This window comes from Falco punctatus (assembly GCF_963210335.1).
Source record: "Falco punctatus genome assembly, chromosome: 4".
Taxonomy (NCBI): Eukaryota; Metazoa; Chordata; class Aves; order Falconiformes; family Falconidae; genus Falco; species Falco punctatus.
Genome location: NC_137583.1, coordinates 3,050,509 through 3,072,889, shown reverse-complemented (window position 1 = coordinate 3,072,889; position 22,381 = coordinate 3,050,509). Strand labels below are relative to the sequence as shown.

Genomic DNA, 22,381 nt, shown 5'->3' with positions numbered 1-22,381 from the left:
ATGTGGGCAAAAAGAGCTAAAAGGGTACCTTGCAATGGCACATGGATATTATTTTAAGAAGTAGATGTTCATATATCCCCAAAGACAGATCTCATTCATCCCACAGAATTACAAAATCTCAAGGAGTCTCTACACAAGTTTTGCTTGACTGCTCACAAAAAGGCTTAGATTTTAAGACCAGAACCGTCATACTCACAAAAGATTTAAAATGTCTCTGAATTACCTAAAACAATATAACATTTAGTTACCATAAAGTATTAGAAAAAAAGGGACTACAGTGACATGCAAAATCATAAAAGATAACGCACTTTTCAACACTTTCATTGAGAGGTGACCAAAGCCATGCTTGAGAATCCATTGCTTGTGTTTCAGGCTTTTTTGGTTTTTTTTAAAGCAAACAGACATCAAAACACTGCAATCTGTGGTGCTACCATAACTTTCTCCCTCATTTTTATTCACATTTCTATCAACTTTCTCCATTTTGTTAAACCATGGCTCCGATCACTCAGAAGATATCTGTGCTCAATATATTTAAACCTGAACAGAAGTGTGCCATGGGAAGGTACACAGAAAATCAAGAAATGTGATGCTGCCATCACTAAATTGTTCTATTGGAAATACCTATGTAAAGTGGTCCCCTCATGCAATATAGTACAAAGGATGATAAAATGCTGAATACAATGGAGTTTCATGCCTGAATACTTCAGAAAATGACTGTATAAGACAGTCAATAAAGTTAAGTTCCACAGCAGCTAGGTGAATGACTCTGTGCATTACCTACTTGTCATAAAAGGCTGGGAATCCATAAATTCTGCTATTTCTGAGTACTCCCTTCTTTTTATATTATAAAACTCTAAGCCACAGCTAATCATAATCTTAGAAGTGGAATGGAACAAATCAAAGCTCCATGCCATTTCTTGTTTCATTTGCAATGATGAGGTGGTTACTCTCTTCCAACTAGAAAGGATGTAAAACTAAAAAAATAAAAATAAAAGAATTTACATAGAGAAGTCAAGCATTTCAAAGTCAACTAGGAGAAATTGCATTTTGTGTGCAAAATATTACTCACAGTGAAATCAAAGAAAGTAAATTAAACTGCAAGTGAACTGCACAAAAATGTAAAACCAATTGTTCAAAAATGCCTTCAGAACCAGCATTACTGCTTGGACTCCCATGGGCTTGAAAGGACTGTGTGAGTTTCTGAACAGCAAGAGACAGCTTTGACTACTCCTTCAGTATAAGAGAAATGAGTGGGCTCAAAATCCAGGACAAATAATTTTTCATTCAAGGACATTTAGACTGATAAATATGGTTTTGATGACAAGCATCAGTGCAGTCTGCAGTAACAAATGCAGTTCCATTTTGAGAAGTCTAGCAAAGTCAGCTGGACTATAAAAATCTCCAGATCCAGTAGCTTCACATTTGTGGAGAAGAGGTATCATGTTTGACCATCAGTAAATATACAAAGAAACAACATGTTAGCATTAACAAGAATTAACAGGGCTTAACAGTAAAAACTCTGGTTCAAATAGTTAATATCGTGCTGACGGCATGTGAGAGTGGTGAGGTTTAAGCAGCAGACCGAGTACGGGACTGACAATAAGCCTTTAATTGGCCTGGGTAAAGTCCTGGTGCTTTGGGACTGTTTGGATGTGAAGCTACTGGATCTGGAGATTTTTATAACCTGAAGGCTGATCAGATGCGACCCATCCATGGCACCAGGAAACAAAAGAGAATGCATAATACTATGGAGATAATGTGCTAGAAAAACAGTGGTAGGTGGTAGAGGTACCATCAAGTGGTAGATGCACAACCTTTGAGGCATATGGTAGAGAAAAAATTCTTACAGTACGCATTGCACATTGTATATGCTACTACTGAACAGGAAATTATTTTTTTTCTGTGTATAACAAATGTCCCTACACTTATTGATACAGGCTCACTAAAGCATTGTTATTGGTTCCCCCTGATTACTGGGAGCTCTTCTCCAGGTTATATTTAACTTTTTTTTTTTTTTTAAAGCCTCCTCACAATCTCAAGATTCTATAGTACAGCCTGGTCTTTTGCTTTCTTGGTTATTTCTAACACCACCATTCGTAACACTAACTTTTGATCTTTATCTCTACATGCAAAACTGTATCATTCAGGATTCCACAAACAGCTTTTATTCCTTCTAAATGAACCATTCATTCTTTCTTAATACTCCTGTTTTCATTTTCTCATGTTTAGGAAGCGAGAAATTACGTGACACAAACCCTAGTTAGCATCATGTTGGTGCTCTGTGTGACACTGCACTGATGCTTTCTTCTCAGTACTTGTTCTACTGTTATATAGTCCTATAACTAAATTATTATCTCGCCTGGTTTTGGCTGGGATAATTTTCTTCCTAGTAGGTGGTACAGTGTTGTGTTTTGCATTTAGTCTGCAAATAATAATTAACATACTGACGTTTGGGTTGTTGCTAAGTAGTGCTTATTCTCAGTCAAGGACTTTTTAGTTTCTATGCTCTGCCAGTGAGCAGGTACACCAGAAGTTGGGAGGGGGCAAAGCCAGGACAGCTGACCCAAACTACCCAAAGGGATATTCCATACCATAGACCATCATGTTCAATATATAAGCTGGGGGGAGCTGGCTGGAAGGGGCCAACTGCTTCTGGGGGAGGGGCTGGGCATTGGTCAGTGGGCGGTAAGCAGTTGTATTGTGCATCACTTGGGTTTCTTGGGTTTTATTTCATGCTCTCTTTTTGTCTCTCCTTCATTACAACTATTACAGAAAGGCATCCAAAACCTGAGCTGCATCAGAAGAAGCATGACCAGCAGGTTGAGGGACATGACCCTCCCCCTCTACTCTGCTCTCCTGAGACCCCATCTGCAGTACTGCATTCAGCTCTGGGGTCCCCAGCATAAGAAGGACAATGATCTGTTGAGGTGACCCAGAAGAGGGCCATGAAGATGATCAGAGGGCTGGAGCACCGCTCCTTTGGAGACAGGCTGAGAGAGTTGGAGTTCAGCCTGGAGAAGAAAAGGCTCCAGGGAGACCTTATAATGACTTTCCAGTACCTAACGGGGCCTACAGGAAAGCTGGAGAGGGACTTCTTACAAGGGCAGGTAGCGACAGAACAAGGGGGAATGGCTTTCAACTGAAAGAAGATAGATTTAAATGAGATATTAGAAAGAAATTCTTCACTATGAGGGTGGTGAGGCACTGGAACAGGCTGCCCAGAGAAGCTGTTTATGCCCAATCCCCAGCAGTGTTCAAGGCTGGGTTGGATGGCGCTTGGAGCAACCTGGGCTGGTGGGTGGAACTAAATGATCTTGAAGGTTCATACCAGCCTAAACCATTCTATGATTTATGAGTATATTATTATTATTACTGTTTTATTTTATTTCAATTGTTGAAGTGTTCTTATCTCAGTCCACAGGTTTTACCTTTTTTCCCCAATTCTCCTCCCTATCCCACTGAGGTAGCAGGGGGAGTGTGACTGAGCGGCTGCATAGCACTCAGCTGCCGGCTGGGGTTAAACCACGGCCATAGCACCAAGTAACAGTAACACTACAGTGCAGCAAGGTTAAATAAAATTCTAGGAACTTTCAGAGAGTCTCTTCTGATTTACTTATCAAAAATTCAGAAAGTGAAATGTTTAGCAGTTTTTCATACTAGGGATCATTTTTTGATATTCAAATATTTATTGAGCTACTACTTAGTACTGATACTGATTTCACAGATAATGAGAATAATAGGACCAATGCAGATAAAAGCTCAGAGCAATCCTTGGGTCAAACTAAACAAACATAAAAATGTTTAGAAATTATCTTCTGTAAAGGTTGTTCACAATGCTGGGCATCAATAATGGAAAAATCTATATAACACACTGTAACTCTTAATATTTTGACTGGTAACATAATCAGGGGCATTTTAAATACAGAATTGCATAACGAGTATGCATGACTTACTGTTACTATGTAAGTGGTTAAGATACTGTTTGCCAGCTGAGCTCTGGTAACTATAGCTACCAATCTAAGATAGCCTCAATTCCAAAACAAGAACTATAAACAGTTGAGTGACTTCTATCACATGCCAGATGAGTATTAAAAAAAATGTTGTTCATGATAGAGCAAGCTGAGACACTGTCTATATAGGCCACATCAATACTTCCCCAAATGAAGACGGAAACTGAGAGAACTGCAAACATTTGTAGGGTTTGTTTTTAAACCTACTTGGTTTTCAGCATTGCAGATTAGGTGTGCTTGAATGTGTGCACTGAATAATGTATATATGATACACATCCCTGGAGTCAAAGAGGATAGAGGCTGCCATTGGTGGCTCTTTCACCATAAAGCTTCTAAAACAACTTTAAAAATCGTTATTGTCTTTTGTTCCCTTTCAACTACTTCATTTTGATAGTAAGTTATTACAACCAGGCTCCCAAAAAGAAGAGTACTTTGGTCAAAGGCCAACACTGATATTTTTTCCAGGCTGCTATGAATTACTTCCCTTTTATGGAAGTTAAAGTATTTGCCTTTAATGTAGAAAAGCAACTTACATAAGGTTGCAAATTTTGAGTGTAAAGCATAATAGGAAATCTCAAGAATACATTTATTAGTGTCTTCAAGACCTTCTGAACCTGTAATAGGCAACTAATATGTCTAAACTCACATTTAAGAGCAAAGTGGGAAAACACAGTATTAAAAGCAGCCACTACTGAAAGTTCCGTAGGACATACTAGACAGGAAAAAATTTTACTTCACCACCAACAAGTTACAAGATGATTCAAATGATCCTCAATTATATTCATTATTACAAGTATTTTTTGTCTCAATAAAGTTTAACAGGTACAGCGTACTTGAAGTACAATGCTTATAATTTGTCAATAATCAACAACTGTGTAGTATTTTTCCCACTCATAAGGCTTAATTATTAGAACTTGGAATAGTTATTTAAAGTCACTGGTTCTCTTCCAAGGGACATATTAACACATTTGAAATACTGATCTTACCACTCCTGGGAAGATTTTCTGTAGCCTGTCTGCTGCTGCAAGTGCCTTAGGCTTCCCACCGCTGAGACAATCTTCAAACTCATACAGTGGCTGTCGTACTGGGTTGGAGTAGGAGATCTTCGCATTGTCCACAAATGTAATCTTCCTGACCCCCCAACCCTAAACGAGAAAGTAATTTAAGTAACAAATACAATGGGCTTAGCCACATACTTTAGAGTAATATCAGAAACTCAAGAGTTTTGTCCAATTTTTCTGGAAAGATCAAGGGTTTGAAGTTATTCATAGTAACAACGTTATACTTGCACTAAAGTAAGAACAGAAAATTTAGTCTGTCCAAAATATATCATCCAATAGTAATCCCTTAAAACCCTACTGAATTCAGTCGGATGTGGTAAACACCCCTGAAAGCAAACATCAACACAGTTACTTCAAGTGCTTCACTGTGAATTTGATCTTTTTAGTTTGATAATTTGTTCCAGAATTTCTTGTTCACTCTTTCTAAGTAAATTCAGAATAAATTACTATTCTGTTCAGATTATCTTATATCTACTATTCTACCATCAGCAGAACTTCCAAGTTATTTCCACTGGCTACAGATCTTACCTCTTTCCTGCAATTTATAATATCAACTAATATGTTTGATGTTTACTTTAATAAAAAGAATACATTTTTTCCCTTACGTGCCATTGCAGCGGCTCAAAAAAAAAAAATTCAGAATTTACAAGAAACAGGATTATTTTTAGGATTAACTCAGGACTTACCATCAAGGTCCTTGCAACACTACAACCCAGTGTACCAGCTCCTAGAAGCAGACACTTGGCAGACACAATTTTTTCCAAATCAAGAGTAGGCACCAACCGCCAGCACATCAATTTCAAATTAAGATCCACTGATGACTCTGCTAACCTATGTACGAAATAAATAGCAACACGCCTCTGAATGTTGTTGTGTTTCTTCAACAAACCAATTACTTTTATTTCAACTGAAGAAGTTCAGTTTTGGGTTTTTTTAAAAGGAGAGAAAGAATTCAACAATGCAACATACAGGTAATATGAAAAACAAAGTCCCCCAAGCATACTTCCACCTAATGATACAGTGCATAGCAAGGAGTTCAGAACTTTTTTTTTAGGTTGCTTGTTTGCTTGTGACACATATGGTATGCTCTTTAAGGGTCCTAACCACAAAATTTTAACCAATCTGCCAATCAGACACACAGAAAAAACAGGCAAACAGCAGATGCCAAAAGTTGTTCTATATAAATACACACACAGTTCCTGACACTCCTTGGAACCTCCTCTTATAACCAATGTGTTGGCTGAACACTGCTAATCAACGTTCTTATAAAAGCCGACTGCACTGCTCAAAAACAAAAGAGCAATTCACTATTGAAACAAGAATAAAAAGACAAGTTTGTAGACATTTGACAACATGGTTATTAACCATGAAATTCTGGCAGGAAATGTTCTCTTTCAAAAGCTAGGATATACAGAAAAGGTGTCAGTTAGCCACTCTGGACTTGGTATACAATCTACTAAAGCCACTTATTTCCTAACGAATTTGAAAAAGTCTCTAAGGACTTCTGAAAAAGGTGACAATCCAAAATTAAAATTTTAGTAACAAAATGATGCAAGCATGAAAACAAAAACAGCATCTCAGCCAAGATGCTGAGTGATAAGACAAGAGACTATCTGTCCATAACCTTTTGTTCTTTTTTAAAATTAACTGGTTTCCTGTATTCAGTTACATCTGTCCTTAACATGAAATATTACACTTGCCCCCTAAAAAACATGGTTAGTTCTTTGTGAAAGTTTTAGAAAGAAAATGAGGTAGGAAATCCATGCTCAACCTAGTGTCAGATCTTTGTATTTCTCAGAACAGAGGGTGTTAAAACTCCCATCATGTCAGATCATCACAGTTCTCAGATTCCTGATAGTTTCATTCCCTTATACACCATAAACTTTTGCAGTATCCAGTAAATTTTTTGTTCAATGAGGATTTAAGATGGCAGTTGCCAAGGTTGGCATATTACCAACAGTCTCTGTGGGAATTAACAGAAGTGAGCATGCATACAAGTAAAGGTCAAGTTTACTTACAGCATTTACTTAAAGAATTAAGAACTCTCAAATGAACCTTCTCTAATATCTTATGAACATACTGTGAATTGCCACAACTGCAAGATAAAAATGGCTTAGCTTGGTAAGTAAAATGTTAATCTAAATCATTAGATCAACACACTCCCACAGTGTTTCAAAGTTCAGAACACACACGTAGTCCGTGAAAGCAGATGAGCCAACAGGCTCTGCAATGAGGCTGTTTTCAATCCATTGCCCATACATGATGTACAGAATGATAAAAATCACTAAGGTGATGTTTCCTGAGCTCTTTCCTGTCACATTCGTAACCGTTCCAAAAGGCTGAACTTTCCTCCATGCTTATTTTCATTATTTAATAACCTGCAAGTTATATAATTCTATGAAAACCACAGGCCTGTAACACTATGAGCTACATTCCACTCCTTTTTAAATATAATGCATTTGAAATTTTAAGCTAGAGTCAAAAACTGCAAACATTTCTGCTGCATGCAGTGCACTCCACTCTATTAAAGACCTTACCTCCAATACGACAATCCAAACAATGCACAGTATATGTTACTGCATATTGTTACCTAACAGAGACAGATAGTCCTTGAACTTCACACTTCAACTTGTTATGCCTTAAGCCCAAGTAAAGAAAACCATAGAAACTGAAAAGATAATAAACAGACCTTTTTGGATCCATGCATTCACTGAGATTCACCATCCTTGGACCTATGGCTCCCTTTGGGTTTTTCTCCCATCCAACAGCTTTGGGACAACCTGTTTGACACAAAAAAAAAAAAAAAAAAAGGCAGAAAGAAAGAAAGAATGAAAGCCTTAATATCGCAGGACAGAATAATGAAATTTTGTTGGATTTAACCTTCTTGGAAAAAAACAAACAAATTCTAAACCTATACTTAAATAATCTGCATCTTAACGACCTAGTGTAAGTTGCTATACAAATTTTCCTGTTTTACATCAACCGAAAGCACTGCTTCTTGGAGAAGTCCTTTACTCTCAGGTGTTTGATGTGTTGCTTTTGTCTGTTCAGCTTGCTTCAAATTTAGGACAGAGATGGCATCATTCCTCATCAAGCCTCCAGATCTTTAATGTCAGACCGGTATGTTCAGAACTCAGTAAATCCGTAATTCAGAACTCAGTATATTTTGCAAAGTTCAACCATCTTTTCACGTTCCCTAGACCCCATCTATAAATTCAGTAAAGAATTATATATCCTAATTATATAATAACTATATTTTTTTATATATATATATGTATGTATGTATATATATATAAAATAACCAAAGTATTCAGAACTTCTTGGATGAAACAGAAATTTTGTGATACTGTCCTGTAGACAGAATTTAAGATTATGTTCTAATGTTACAAGTTTATTGCTTGGACATACATCTGCCTACCTCACTATGGGATTGAAGAAACAATTCCCACTCTAGCAGACTTCTATCATTTTAGAAATATACAGGGAAGTTTGCATCATATAAATTCACTATCATATGCATTTTTTCTAGCTGAGGGCCTGCATACAAATTTAACAAGAAAAAAAAGAGGTTAATTGCCTGGCTTTTGTATTTTGTATGACACTAGGACTCTTCTTTTTTAAATCAGAAACAGAATATAAAGAGAAAAAAAATAAAAGAAAATATGGTCTCTTCTTTCTTTTTTGAAGAAGGAACCATTTCCTTTATAGACATTTAACAGAAATTCAAACAATTTAAAATGCATTTGAGATAACTTAGCATAAGCAATGATTTAGTATTATTAATTTTTTTCCCATCTTCACACTGATTGAGGAGAGGGAAAAAAATGGGAAAGGATTTTTTTGTTTTTTTTTAAACGGATTACCTGAGCCAAGAGTTCTCTCTGGAAGTTTTATTTCAAAGATAATGCTGTGTGTTATGTCTCTCACCCCTTGCATGGTCCTATCTCTGAAGCAGAGCACTTCAACTGACTGGAGGATGCTGCCCCTGCCAATTAAAAAAAGATAAAGACAGGGACATGCAACTTCTTTAATAGGAAAGGGACTGCTTTTAAACACTGTTTCACACAGGTTTAGTCTCCGGCAGATTCTGAATAAGGCTTTTTCTATTAGTACTGGAACACTGTTGTTATAATCATGTATAAATAAAAACAATTGCTTAGTATGTGAATATGACTAGTTTGTTGTGAAACAATAAAGAAGTGACACTGTCAGCCTGTCTTCTCTCATTTACACAATGCTGCTGGACAAACTGTGTAACTGAGGAATAAAAAGCAGGAAAACACTAGAGCACACATGCAGTGACATGATGTACTCTGCCATAGCAAAAGCAAGACCCTCTTAGTTCGCAATATAGTATCATTTTTCCTTCTTATGATTCAAATCTCCAAATCAAACAATTAGAACTTCAGTGCCTAAAAACCTCTGAATCCCAGAATGTGTAAAGCTCTCTGGGCACTTACACATCCTTCTATGCTACAGTTCAGCTAGCAGCCCAGAAAATGCCACATCTAACTGAGCATTTCTTCTCCCTGCTCTTTCCTTTGTAATAAAAATGTTAATGCCAAAACTATGAAAATGGAAATTAATTACAATTTTGTTACAGCAACTCAAATTTATTTGGTATTTTAATAGACACTTTTTTCCCAAATACTAAGTGTAAAACTATGTCCTGTCTTCCCAACTTCTACTCAACTAAAAATTCAAGGAGGTACACTACAAGAAAACCTAAGAGTATTTGGTTTTCAAAATTTTGGTCTACTATTACTTGGCACTATTATATAATGTCATAGAATACTTTAAACAAGATCTGAAACAGCTAGAGGGTATTGGCAGGGTCTGAAGCATGTATTTCCAGGTACATGCATTCATGTGAGGATCAGGAATAATAGGAACTTGTGACTGACATAAGTAAAAACCAAAATAATATACAAAATCAGAATCACTAAAGGTGAGTCATGTCAAAGTTAAAAGTTACATCTCGGGTGACTGATGGCAGAAAAGTGCCATGGGGGGGAAAAAATGCCTAATTTGATATCAACCAATAAATAATCTTTGTGGGAAAGAATAAAATAGATACCATTTGTGGGCTGCCAGGATCAGGAAATTTCTCAGTGGCCATCCTGGATTGTGGGATAAATTACATGGATCATAAACTCCAACCGTCACCTGCAAATAAAATTGCTCTAAATAAGTCATCTATCCATACAGATACTCAGTTCACAGTAAAAGTTATCTGGCATTTTTAACTTGAAACTCCTGGACATAGAAGGCCTACACACACATTTTACGTATTTACAAATGTTTAACACATGGACACATGAGATTTCAGTCAAGCACCTGCCACAGCTGTGAGATTTGTTCAGTTTAGCTTCTTTATGGACATTTACTTTTCACTACAGTATGTGCACCTTCATTACCTTCCTTAAGCACACTATTATGGGAGAAGCCCAAAACCTGAAGACTTGCTCTCAAAAAAAAATTCTGTATTGATTTTCGGAATGATCAAAAAGTGAAAGGGGACAGCCCAGCAAGATGTCAAGTCAAAGGAAAAACAGCATAATCCCTTGTAAAGCCAACCTTTAAAATGGGACCTAAATAAAGGAACTAGACGTTCTGTCTCTTGTTCAACCAATGTAATACCATACTCATAATTGAGGCATCTAAACTAGGAGTTTACTTCACAATCAATGCAGAACCAAAACATCCAGATATTAGAAAGGTGCCACTGCCTGCCTTTAGATACGCTGAAAGTCTGAACTCAGCTATCGCTAGCGATACCTGTATCTCCTACATCTACAGAGCTCTTCCCTCCTGCTTTATTGCCTATAGATGGGCCTAGAGTGCCTGGTCACAACTCTGCCACATCTGTGAGGTGTCCCTAGAACAGTCTGAAATGCAAATGAGCCAATCTAATGGATGCAAATAGAAGAAACAGCAGCCCACTCCCCATCCCTCCTCCCAGGCATACACTGCTGCTGTTTTGCAACTGCTGACTCAAGCAGGCATAAGACCCCTTAGTAAGTTGATGCAATTTCATAAACTAGCAGAAAATTCACTCAGCAACAGAAAAAACATATTTTACTTCCAGGGGAGCAAGTTCAGCTGGCTTACTTAAATACAAACAAACTCTACAGGCAGTATTGATGCAATAAACCTTATCTGACAGATCTAAAATTGTAGTGTTTCCCTCCAAAGTGAATGTTAATGAAGAAATATATTCCAGATGATTGCAGATTTCTCTCATATTGACAACATCCCCATATAATTAAGTACAATCTTATCTGTGGCCCATTACTGTAGTTACACTACCATTTAAAATCTCAACCTTTACATTCTTGTTTTACAAAAAACTGTGAACCTAGGTCTTCATTTCAGAAAAACAAATTTGGAAAACCGAAAAAATAATTGAAGATTGAGTACTGTAAAAGAGAACTAAATTACTTTTATAAAGTGTTACAAGGCCTCCTTAAAAAAAAAACCAAAACTTTTTTGCACTTACTAGCTCTTCACCATAACTCAGTTTTGTTTTCTAACACTTCAATGACATGAAAGATTAAAAAAAAAGTTTGAAGTTCACCAAAAATAGACAGTAAAGCATTCAGAAAGGCCTAGCAAATGTCACCAGCTGAGCAACATGATCCTAAACAGAACTCAATGTACATAAACACAAGCCAGCCAAGCCAGTCAACTCTTGCTGTGATGACATCTGCTTCATGTATCACTGTATTTCTTCCCTAACTGATAGCAATGGATAGTACTCACCTCACACTCAAAGGACATGCATGGTGTCTGCATTTAACAGAAAAAAATACCCCAGCCTCTTCTGGTGCACAATCCATCAATCTTTCAAATTACAAAGCACTACCTTGAACATTCATCATATACAGATTCCCAGCTATTTTTATCCAAAGCTCTCAAGTTTTAACGTGTACGTGAGGTAAAACACACAATGGAAAGTTGAAAACTTACAAGTTGAAAACTCACAGTGTTCCCTGATTATTGTTACCACAACCAACAAATACATAAAATATGAGTACCAGGTTTTAGTCCACAAACAATAAATGTTTTGCATTATTATATCACTGTAGGTAAAGTGGTTGGAAAACTTTAATCACTATGCAAACTCATAAACTTCTGCTCTTTCTGTTTTGATAATGAAGCAGACAAAGCACAAATAATTTTGTTTTCAATCTGACCATTAATCTGATGTAATTGGGCTTTTATGTAATAACTAAAGACACTTAACACAAAAGTCGATCCAAGCTGCTGGTCTTCAGCTACTCACCTAGTCTATTCATCGGCCAACCTTTGTGCCCAGCTCAGTATTATAGGCATTTTTCAAACCATTTGTAAATTAAACATTTGTAGGCTATAAAAAGACATAAAATTCTCATTACCTTTCCCTCTTGGTCTTGGAAGAAATCATCCCACTTTTTCAGTAGAGATATCACAACAGAATTGTCATGATACTTGATTAAAAAATAAGGCAAGGCTGTAACCCCCTCTTTCTGGCAAAGTTCATCATATGCTTTCTGAAGTGCCTGAATCTAAAAGCAAGAAGATAACTGTAACCAACAGTTTTAACAATCTTATACAGAACCAAAGAAAGTGTTTTTAGCATCTGGGAAGGCTAGCCCATCCAGTCTTGGAATACAGGACATTCAGAAGTTTTAAAGACCACAATGACCACAGTAACTGAACCCAAAAATTAAGTTGCTAAAACACCATTTGTCAATGCAAATTTAAACAGAAGCATCATTATCATTGCCGCAAACTGATCTACCCGTAAAAATTAAAACCAGATAAAAATCTCATTTGATAGTCACAGTAGCTTTACAAGAAAGTAAATCTGTCCCTCTTTTATTAGAAAAAGTGTCAACAGAGTCCCATTCATTTCATTACATGGATTTTCAGTGTTCAGTTAAACACTGTCTTTAGATCATGACAGGTATTTTTACACTATTTACTACCACAGAACTAACGAGGGTCTTCTGAGAAGAAGGAAACTAAGCATTTCTCCCTGATTATTATGCCATTAAGAAGCCATTCAAAGTTTTGCATTAACTTTTGTCAAAGCAAGAAGGCACACGAGGGCAAATAAGTTCTTTTCATCCTTTTGCATTGTAATATGAAATAAATTACAAAAAAAGTATTAACTTTTCTCCTAAAACCACACCCTTCCTCATCCACTTATTTTTATTGTCCACTCATGCATTTTTATTAACAACTTTGTAATTACTAATGACTTAGCTCTCCCAGAGGGTAGCCCTTTAAAAAAGTTTCTTAAAAATATAATGCGTTTCAAAAATGTAGCTATATATTCAACAAGCTGTATATAAAAATTAAAATGAACATAACTCCCTGTTCAACAACCGTTTGCCCATCTGCATCTAAATGAATAAAGCTGTACTAATGTTAAGCTGAGAGATTTTATATATAATAAAAAAAGGTATACAAAAAATCCACATGGAAGTAAGAAAAGTGAAGATTTTAAAAGAAGTCAGATTCACAAATGAATTCAGTACATGCTAAATTGTTTTACAGTCCACAACTTAGTGTTACAGATTTCATAACATTTAGTATTTTGAATACCTGATGTAATGGGAATCTGTCACCAAGACACACTGGTTTCTGAATTATATGTATTCCATCAGGGAAACAGAGAGCAGGGTAGCAAAACCAGTAATAGAAATGGTATTTTTTTAAATCCTAGAAAAAAAATATTTGTAAAATTAGATAATAAAGATACAAATCAAAGTAAATTGTGGTTTGGAATACTATTCAAAATTAATGGTTGATGATGATAACCATAGTTCTCTTCACAAGGCACTGTGTCATGATTTAAGAAACTCTAAGACTTCCCTTTTTATATGTTTTCATTTAAGATTTAAACAGATAATGTATATACAATACTTCAGGTTTTGTTAGTTGGAGCATTATTTATTAAAACTTCCAATTTGTTAAACATGAAACAATTGCTCCACTTTTAACTAATATCTACAAGGCTGTCAGATAATCTTACATGTTTCTAGAAAAGACTACATTATGGCACCAGCATTTTTTAACGAATACATCCTAAAATATTTTATATCTGTACAGAATGTCTTATTAGGTTTTTTAAAATGTTTTCAAATTTTTAAAGTCATCCGAGAACAATCCTGGTAATAGTAATATGCTAATACTAATACAACATTTCTCCTAAAAAAGAAACTTTATCATTTCAACTTCAATGCTCTAAGTATGAGACGTATTATCATTACTCACTGCGAATGTCAGCAGCAGAAACCTGTTCAAGAGCATAGGGTTTTCAAGAGCAGCTCCAGATTTTATTGATTCCCATATCTGTCATTGATCACGGGGACAAGAAGCAAGAGAAGACAGAGAAATAAAACACTCAAGTAGCATGAGAACAGCTACAGAAATCTTTAATTCTTCCAGCTACATTTAAAATACTGAAATTAACGTTCTCAGTAATACACTGTGATCTTTTCCTAACTGATCTCATCTATGCTATTTATCTATGCTGAAAGGATTCTAAAGGTAATACTCAGGCATGCACTCTTAACAAAAATTATGGAACAAGAGGAGCATTAATCCATGGATCAAGCACAGAGTATCAAATGGAACAAAACAACCTTATCAGGACCAGTCCTTCATGTATACAAACCATTAACACTAGCGCAATATAGAACATACTGTGATATTAATATAGCCCTTTACCATATTCTTATCTTTCCAATTCATGGGGCTCTATAGATACTAGGTATGTGAATAAGCTACTGGGAAATCTGACCAAAAAAAATGGAGACTTGAAAGAAGGCAGTACACTGCAAGTCAGTGAGACAAGAAGCTGTAATACTTGTACAAGGCAGACCCATTTCATCTTTGTCTTAAAACAAACAAACAAACAAACACACACACTAGCAAATAAAGCATTCTGATCTTCCCTAAAGATAGACACTGCATTGTACCTACCACTGGCAGGGAATTACTAGGCCACAGGAACACAAAAAATTCATAGCCTTGAGTGAAGATATGCATGAAAACTTTGCTACTCAAGGCCAGCAGACAGACAATCAATCTAATCAAAGGAATCAAGGACTGGTCAAAGTGAAGTGTCTCAAAAAGTAAAAGGTTGCCTTAGTTTGACTTTTACTTCTCACCAAGCCATGACATTTAATTTAGTTAATTACAGTGCAAGCAGACTAGCCCCTTCCTTTTACAGCCACCTTTTTCTTGCTTTATGTCTTCTTGCTGTTCTGGAGCTTCCCCATCACTTTGTCACACAGATGTATCACAGCGATCTTTAGATTTTAAACCACGTACTTGCTGGTTTCTGGATGTCATGACAAATTTTAAAAATGTGCTCTACAGAATTCAAGTCTCTGGTAGTTCCATTAGTACTGTTAAGCTTAAAATGCAGCCTAGTAGAACACTGAATTAAGTCCTCCAAGTACAATTAGCTACTGCCTAATTTCTCGTAAAGAACAGTAAAAAGCAAATGTCAAACTATTTCTTCCAGAATAAGTTAAATCCTGAGGCTACTATATGGGAAAGTATGGACAGGATCCCCCATATTTGGGGCAGAAACTGTAAAGCACTTCACTGGTTATTTCCAAATCCTTTCTACCAGTTGAATTGATTTTTAAGGTTACCTCATTTGCTTCTTTTTCCAGAAGTGACCTCTTATCACAAGATCTGAAAGTCTCTAAAGTGTTGGTATTATACAATGTTCCAAAAACAGGACAGCATCGCGCTGGTACTGAAGCATTCCTGAATAAAAGAAAGAAACCTCTGGGAACTGGATACTAATGCCTTTAACATGATCAGCAGTAGTAGCAGTAGCAGCAGTAGCTATCCTCTGGTGTAAGGTTGCCCTGCAACCGTCAAATGATGAGGCACAGTAACAAAAGTTAACTACAGTTCTAATAAAAACATTTTTATGGTCACAATGCTTTATTGAATATGGATTGGTAAAATAACTCAAGCAAATACATATCTACATTATGACTTCAAAAATATATCAAGCATCCGTATTATCTCTAAGCAAGACAGCATTAAATCACAAATCAAAGACTTAAAATTCTGTTCAAATATATATTATCCATGACAAATGTGATTTTCACTAAGAAAAAATTATTAAGACTGAATTTTAGATGTCAGTATTTTATTCACATAAAGTTATTCAGTTAAAATTTTATGTTTAAAAAAATCCCAAAGGAAGTCTAAACCAGACAAAAGATTGAGTAGCTTTTCTAGTTTGTAACATCACCAGCTGGAGAAGCTGCTGTTTGCAAACACAGTATGTATTTTTCCTCCTTCTGAATGTAAATTAAGTTAAAAAAATAGAATATTCCCTTAATTTATAGACCAGATTGATTTCACTGACTCCTTTAACATCATTCTCCCAAACTGATATGTTTTTGACCACTACTAAAACTGAGATGCAGAAAATGTTTGTTACATAATAAATACATACGATGTAGTTTCCAAAAATTTTTAGGCAAAAGGGAACTCCTCATGATCATCCAAACTGACTACCTAAAGTACAGAAAATTACTACGGTAGAAGGAATAACTAAACACTACATAAATGGACCTTTCATAATTTTGTTTTTGTCATAAAATTTGAGAGCTAAATACCGTGGTACCATCCATTTCTCCCTAATCTGAAATTCTTGTTCCCAAAGTCACAGCTTTCTTCCAATTACACTTTGCTGAGTATGTTTTCAGTATTGTACCTAAAAGTTCTTACATAATAATCAATGGAATAGTACCTCCTAAGAAATTATCTCAAAATGCACAAAGCCTCACTAGGTTCCTAACATCCTCACCCTGCAAAGCAGAGAAAGTCACTTATGTGATCTACAACTTCATAATCCACCAATTTAAAACAAACAAGGCACTAACTACAAAGACATCTGTTCCTGACTTCGACATTTGCTGTAAATTAAAACCATGTTGAAAATGAAAGCTCATTTTTGCTGTGCACACTGAGCAGCTTTAGTTTACCTTTCACTTTGGGGCTAAAGGCAAAATCAAAAAAATCCAGTCATAAAGTTAAATACTTTGGAGGACATTACAACTTAACAACTAAGGATTGTAAAAACTATTCTAAAATCCTAATTGTAATGACAAATTCTCAGTAAATAAAGATCTAAGGAAAAAATTGAAGTTAGATGACTGAAATATCCTCTCTTATGCAGAAGAGCTGAAAAAAATGGGGAAAAAAAGTGGTATTTTATATAAATTTTTATTCATACAGTGAGTGAATTTAAGACTTATCAGCATATTTTAAACTTGGCCCTTCAGGAGAATATACAACTTCAGACACAGGAAGTTTATATTTGCAACTCAAAGCAGTTTCGCCACTGTTTTAAAGTTCATGAAAACATGTATTTATTTTCATGTAGAATTTCTCCAAGTAATATTATATAGCAAACCATTACTGTTATGCAAAGAAAGCATCTTCACATACAATCTGAGGTAAACCATGGTATGTACTTACATATCAAAGGCACTAAACTCCAATGTCAAGCGAGCTGGCAAACCAAAAGGATCACCTGGACAAAAAGCAGCAACATGCTTCTTTTAAATTGAAATATATAGATTCAGTTCCCTCTTTATGTTAACATAAGTCATAAATTACCCACAGGCACACCAGAATCCACAACTCACCCGCCCGTGTTTTCTAATGTTTCAGCAAAATACCTGAAATATGTTACACAAATACTTAGAGGCATTGACAGGGGAAACCCAAATTACTAAGCAAAGATGTTCAGTTTCTACCTACCATTGTAGTAGTATCCTTTGATAACTTTTGGGGTCTCATCCAACTGGTACTCATTGAGTTTCTTCTGGGTTAGTTCGTGCCAGAATCCTGCATCCAAGGCACTACTGAAGGGAACAAACTGCAGCTTTGAAATTCCAGGATCTACAGGATGCTGCACTTCACTACTAGCAGTTGCCATGATTTCAGTTAATGATTGCTGTTAAACAGAATTCTGTAAAAGCAGATACACCTGATAAATATATACTCAATTGACCGTATTGCTCATGACTACTCAAAGCTTGGATTTAATACATTTTGTTGGGTTGAAGTGCAGAAAGCCTTAATCCTCTGAATGTCTAAGCAACTCCAATTTTTAAAATCAGAAGTCTTTTTAGTCTAAGCAATATCCTTCCAATTTCTTGTATGTGAAATTATGAAAGGCAAGTATACGTTCTGTTTGGCCAAGCTGCCTAGAAGGATTTGATTTCCTGACAGCCATTCCACAATTTCTCCTGTTACTTAGGATACTACATCTGAACCATGTACTTCTGAGTTGTATCTTGTATTGCACTGCCACAGATAAACGTAACAAAATGATAACACACTGTATCTGCATTCCTTCTGCTATCTCTATCTATCCATCTACAAACCTATTAGTACTATTTAAGTTCTGATAGCATTTAAAATCCAAACTAACATTTCATTTAGCCAGGTCTTTACTGTCAGCCTGCGGTGAGAGCCGAACACTTATTTAGTTGAACACATTTACAAATTAACAAGTAAAGATAGCAAAAGTAAACTAAAGCCAAGAAAAGTCTTGCAGACAGTAAAGGGCCAAGCTGGAAACAAAACCTAGAACTTCCTTAAAAGTTGCACTAGCCATGAGGAAGCCAATGTGATGTACAAGCCACATTTCCTTACAGTTCTTCCCTCCTAAAGGTCGCTGCATATGGGGAGCATATATTTATTTTTTTACATAACCCAAATCACTAGTTCACATTTGCTGAATGGTATTCCTGTAAGCACACAGTCTTCAATTCACAACATCTACAAATTTCAGAATTTTAGATGCTACCCCAGAATGAGGAGTGAAACATCTGAACCGCGCTATTGTAAGCCTTTGCTTCAACTAGGTGTAACAGTCCCTTTGCTCATGTTAGCAGGAGCATTCACCGTGAGGCGATTCAGCTCTGTCTGCTTATTTCCTTGAAAACTCATCAAATAAAAATCTTCCCATCGAGAACCTCCTTTATTTACTTTTAGTAATTGTCTCCATGTCTATACCTATACATATGAAGATGCAAGTTTCAGAGACACAGTCCATGACAGAGTACTCAAATATACATGTGGGGCAGGAAGGTCCTTCTGTCACTATCTAGCTAAGATAAACATAGATGTTACAAACAAGGATTTCTTATATATTTAAATATAAATTTTAAAATATTAGTTTTAAAACTACTCACAAAGATATGAACATATGCTCCTATCTATTTACCACAACACATCCATCTACCAAGCTAGCACCTGCTGTTTTCTGAGTCCAGAAGGAAGATCAACAGCTATAAATTTAGGTTTTGTTCACAACACTTATCAGATCAACCATATCAACTCAAACGATCTGGAAATGATTCCTTCTACTAATTTTTAAAGACTAAATTTTTTTTGTTTGCACAGCATCATCCCATGCGATTGCCTTTTGCTACTGATCCTTCACAAAGCCCCGTCACCTTTACACATGGATCAATAGTAGGATTTTACATATAGGGAAGTCAAACTGAGGTTCCCATCACAGCTGTATTATCGGACACCAATATAAATAGATGCACTACAGTTCTGCTGTACTGTAGCTCGGATCAAATTGAACAGTTCCAAGTATATTGTCCTGTGAAGTCACTTGTGCAACAGAAACCAAGCTTACATCCTTTTCTTTCATGCTTTTTAGAACAGGGGGAAGGGAATGAGAGGTGGCTTTGATTTCTTAATAACTGCCAAAGAGTCTTCTCTGAAAGACACAGTTATGCTCTTCTTTACATGACACTTCCTTAAACAAAGTCTTCAGTGTAATCTAGCTATGTCTTCAACATTCAGTTTTTAGAGCTTATCTCCTACTGTAAATGCTTTCCTTACTTGCTGGTAAGCCATGGAATGTGGGTTTTGGGGTACAGGTTTGAGGTTTTCCACATTTTTCATGGTGAAAGCTAAATGCTTCAGTTCTGTCATGGTATCTTGCTTTAACTGGCATATTGCAAATACGCCATTTTGTTATCTCCTCCTCCCCTCTTTTTTTTTTTTTTTTAATTTTTCTTAAGAAAAAATTTAACAGCAGGTTGAATGTGTGGCAGTGTGAACTTTGATAGCTTACTTGAACAACCTCTCAAATCTCTTTTTATTGACATGAAAAAAAAGATCAGTTAGATTCTGGAAACTTTGCAAGTACTAGAACTATAAACAGCAGAATTAACTGCATGGAATTTTCTGACCATTTTTATAAAGCTCTTTTTCTGTTGTAACATGTAGAAGTAGTAACATATATCAGCGAACATTTCAATTTCACTACTACATAGGCCTTAAATCTTTTTATATATATATATTTAATTTTTTTGCCACTAAATGTCACAGAAAGCTTATCACAAAACAGGCAAACAATTGTCTGCCATATAGATGTTAGAATCAAGTCAGACTACATGGTACTTGATGCCAAAGCTTCCATAATAAAACTTTTATTCAAAGGTTCAGTAGCTGCCTAGTCAATACTAAACCACTAAATGCCCAACTCCTTTTTTTCAGAAGCTTGGAAAGTATTATTTAACATTTTTTAAAAAATAATAAGAATAATCAACATAAAGGTTTTACTTTTTTACTTTCCTTTCCAGACAAGTACTACCGTAAATAAAAGTTTACTCTTTTCCAATTTTCTTCAAGTCTTCTTTCAACTTTTCAAACAGGCAAGGTCTTTCATTGGGCCTTCCCCCCACACCTCAAAAAGCTGATAACATACTCAACAGTCAAGTGTACTGCCAAACATATTACATGACCAAGAAGCCAAATGACAGTACCCAGCAGTACTTGAGGAAGATCCACTGAAAATACCAGCCTAAAAGCATCCACCAGGAATGAATTTTAACACCCTACTTAATTTCATTATTGCTGCACCTAAGAGTTACTGTAAAACGGAAGAACAGTGAGCCTCACTATGCTATGCCCAGCAAACAGAGAAACACACACAACCTCTGATGTACTGATGCTTCTGGCAATGTCACTTACGTGCCTTCTTACAGCAAGATCAGTAAGCCAAGGTAAATTCACACAGCAAATTTTAGAATACTGAACTAAAAGATCAAACGTATGTATTTTGCAGAACTTGCATACAGGAATTCACCTACAGTTTTAATAGTAGTAGCAGTCACTAGGAGAACAGAATAAATAAAGAGGAAAAAAAAATATTCAAAACTTCAAAAGCAGGATAAACTCCCAGGTTTAAAAGGGCTCGGAACCATGTGCTTCAGGTGAAAAGATTTGCCAGCGTGCTTTAGCCTCTCCTAAGTTCTGTGACTGGTACAAAGTTTAACTGGTATAATCAGCACAGATCATCCAATGTATAGATGCGTTATCACTACTGTAGGTTCCAACATTAGTTATTCAATACGAAGGGACTTCAAACTGATCTAATGGAGGAACGTTTTAAGTTTAAAACATACCAGGGCTTTTAATATTTGTCTTCCCCTTGACCAACTCAATCTGTATGATTAAAACTACCACGAAGTTACAGCTTTTAAACCAAAATCACACAACGCCCTAAGATCTCCAGCTTTCAGACAAGGCTTTTTATGCCCTGTTCCAAAGCTGGGTACCTGGGAGGCCTCTAGATGCAGGTGGCAAAGGAAACCGCTCCCTGCCGCTGCCTTTGCGGAAAAGCTGCTACTTTGCTGCGCCCGCTTTTAAGCCCTTTTTAGGGGCACAGAGCGCCTGCCCCGTTCCCGGTAGCACTGCTGGCCCAGAGAGGCCGCCCTCGGCACCGGGACACGACAGTCCTCGCAAGCTCCCGGCCGGGGGCCCGCAGCCGCCCACCCCACGGGTCGACCCCCGCCCGCCCAGGCACGGCTGCAATCCCCGTTCCCGGCCGCCCCCAGGCTCTCCCAGCCGGGAGCCCCACGGGCAGCCGACCCCAGCGCCCCGAGGCCCCGGGACGCACCGGCCTCCGGCGGGGGCTGGAAGAGTGGGGGGGGGGGGGGGTGGGGGGGGGGGGGGGGGTGCGGGCCGCCCTCAGAGCCGCCTCCGCCTGAGCGCCACCGGCACGCGTACGGACCGCTCACCGGCTCCGCCGCCCTTTACTTCAGGCAAGGCCTGCTGGCACGGCGCAGTGACGTCACCCCGCCTCGGCCACGTGACCGGAGGCGGGGAGGCGGGGTCACGCACGCGCCGTAGGTCACCGGCTGCGCCTGTGGCGGGGCTGGCCCGGCCCTCAGCCCGCCCCGCCGCCGGGCACGCCGGTCCTCAGCCCGCTCCGCCGCCGGGCACGCCGGCCCTCAGCCCGCCTCG

At 37.2% G+C, this 22,381-nt stretch overlaps 1 protein-coding gene across 7 annotated transcripts in view; it reads right to left on the bottom strand.

Moving 5' to 3' along the window:
* The window catches only part of ATG7 (autophagy related 7), a 122,331-nt gene extending 100,086 nt beyond the window's left edge, over positions 1–22,245 (bottom strand). For 2 of the 7 annotated variants that reach the window (XM_080386149.1, XM_080386150.1), the window contains exons 1-12: positions 22,156–22,241; positions 17,864–18,074; positions 17,579–17,633; positions 15,727–15,844; positions 14,336–14,413; positions 13,664–13,780; positions 12,469–12,618; positions 10,149–10,237; positions 8,935–9,056; positions 7,761–7,851; positions 5,758–5,902; positions 4,997–5,155 (exon numbers count right to left, since the gene is read on the bottom strand). In XM_080386149.1, coding sequence (XP_080242275.1) covers positions 4,997–5,155; positions 5,758–5,902; positions 7,761–7,851; positions 8,935–9,056; positions 10,149–10,237; positions 12,469–12,618; positions 13,664–13,780; positions 14,336–14,413; positions 15,727–15,844; positions 17,579–17,633; positions 17,864–18,041 — 1,302 coding nt within the window. In that variant the 5' untranslated portion in view covers positions 18,042–18,074; positions 22,156–22,241. Of the gene's footprint in view, positions 1–4,996; positions 5,156–5,757; positions 5,903–7,760; positions 7,852–8,934; positions 9,057–10,148; positions 10,238–12,468; positions 12,619–13,663; positions 13,781–14,335; positions 14,414–15,726; positions 15,845–17,578; positions 17,634–17,863; positions 18,075–21,693; positions 22,087–22,155 lie in introns of those variants that run through there. The other 5 variants (XM_080386144.1, XM_080386146.1, XM_080386147.1 and 2 more) reach the window with 5 other exon arrangements.
* Between the last annotated feature and the right edge of the window lie 136 nt (positions 22,246–22,381).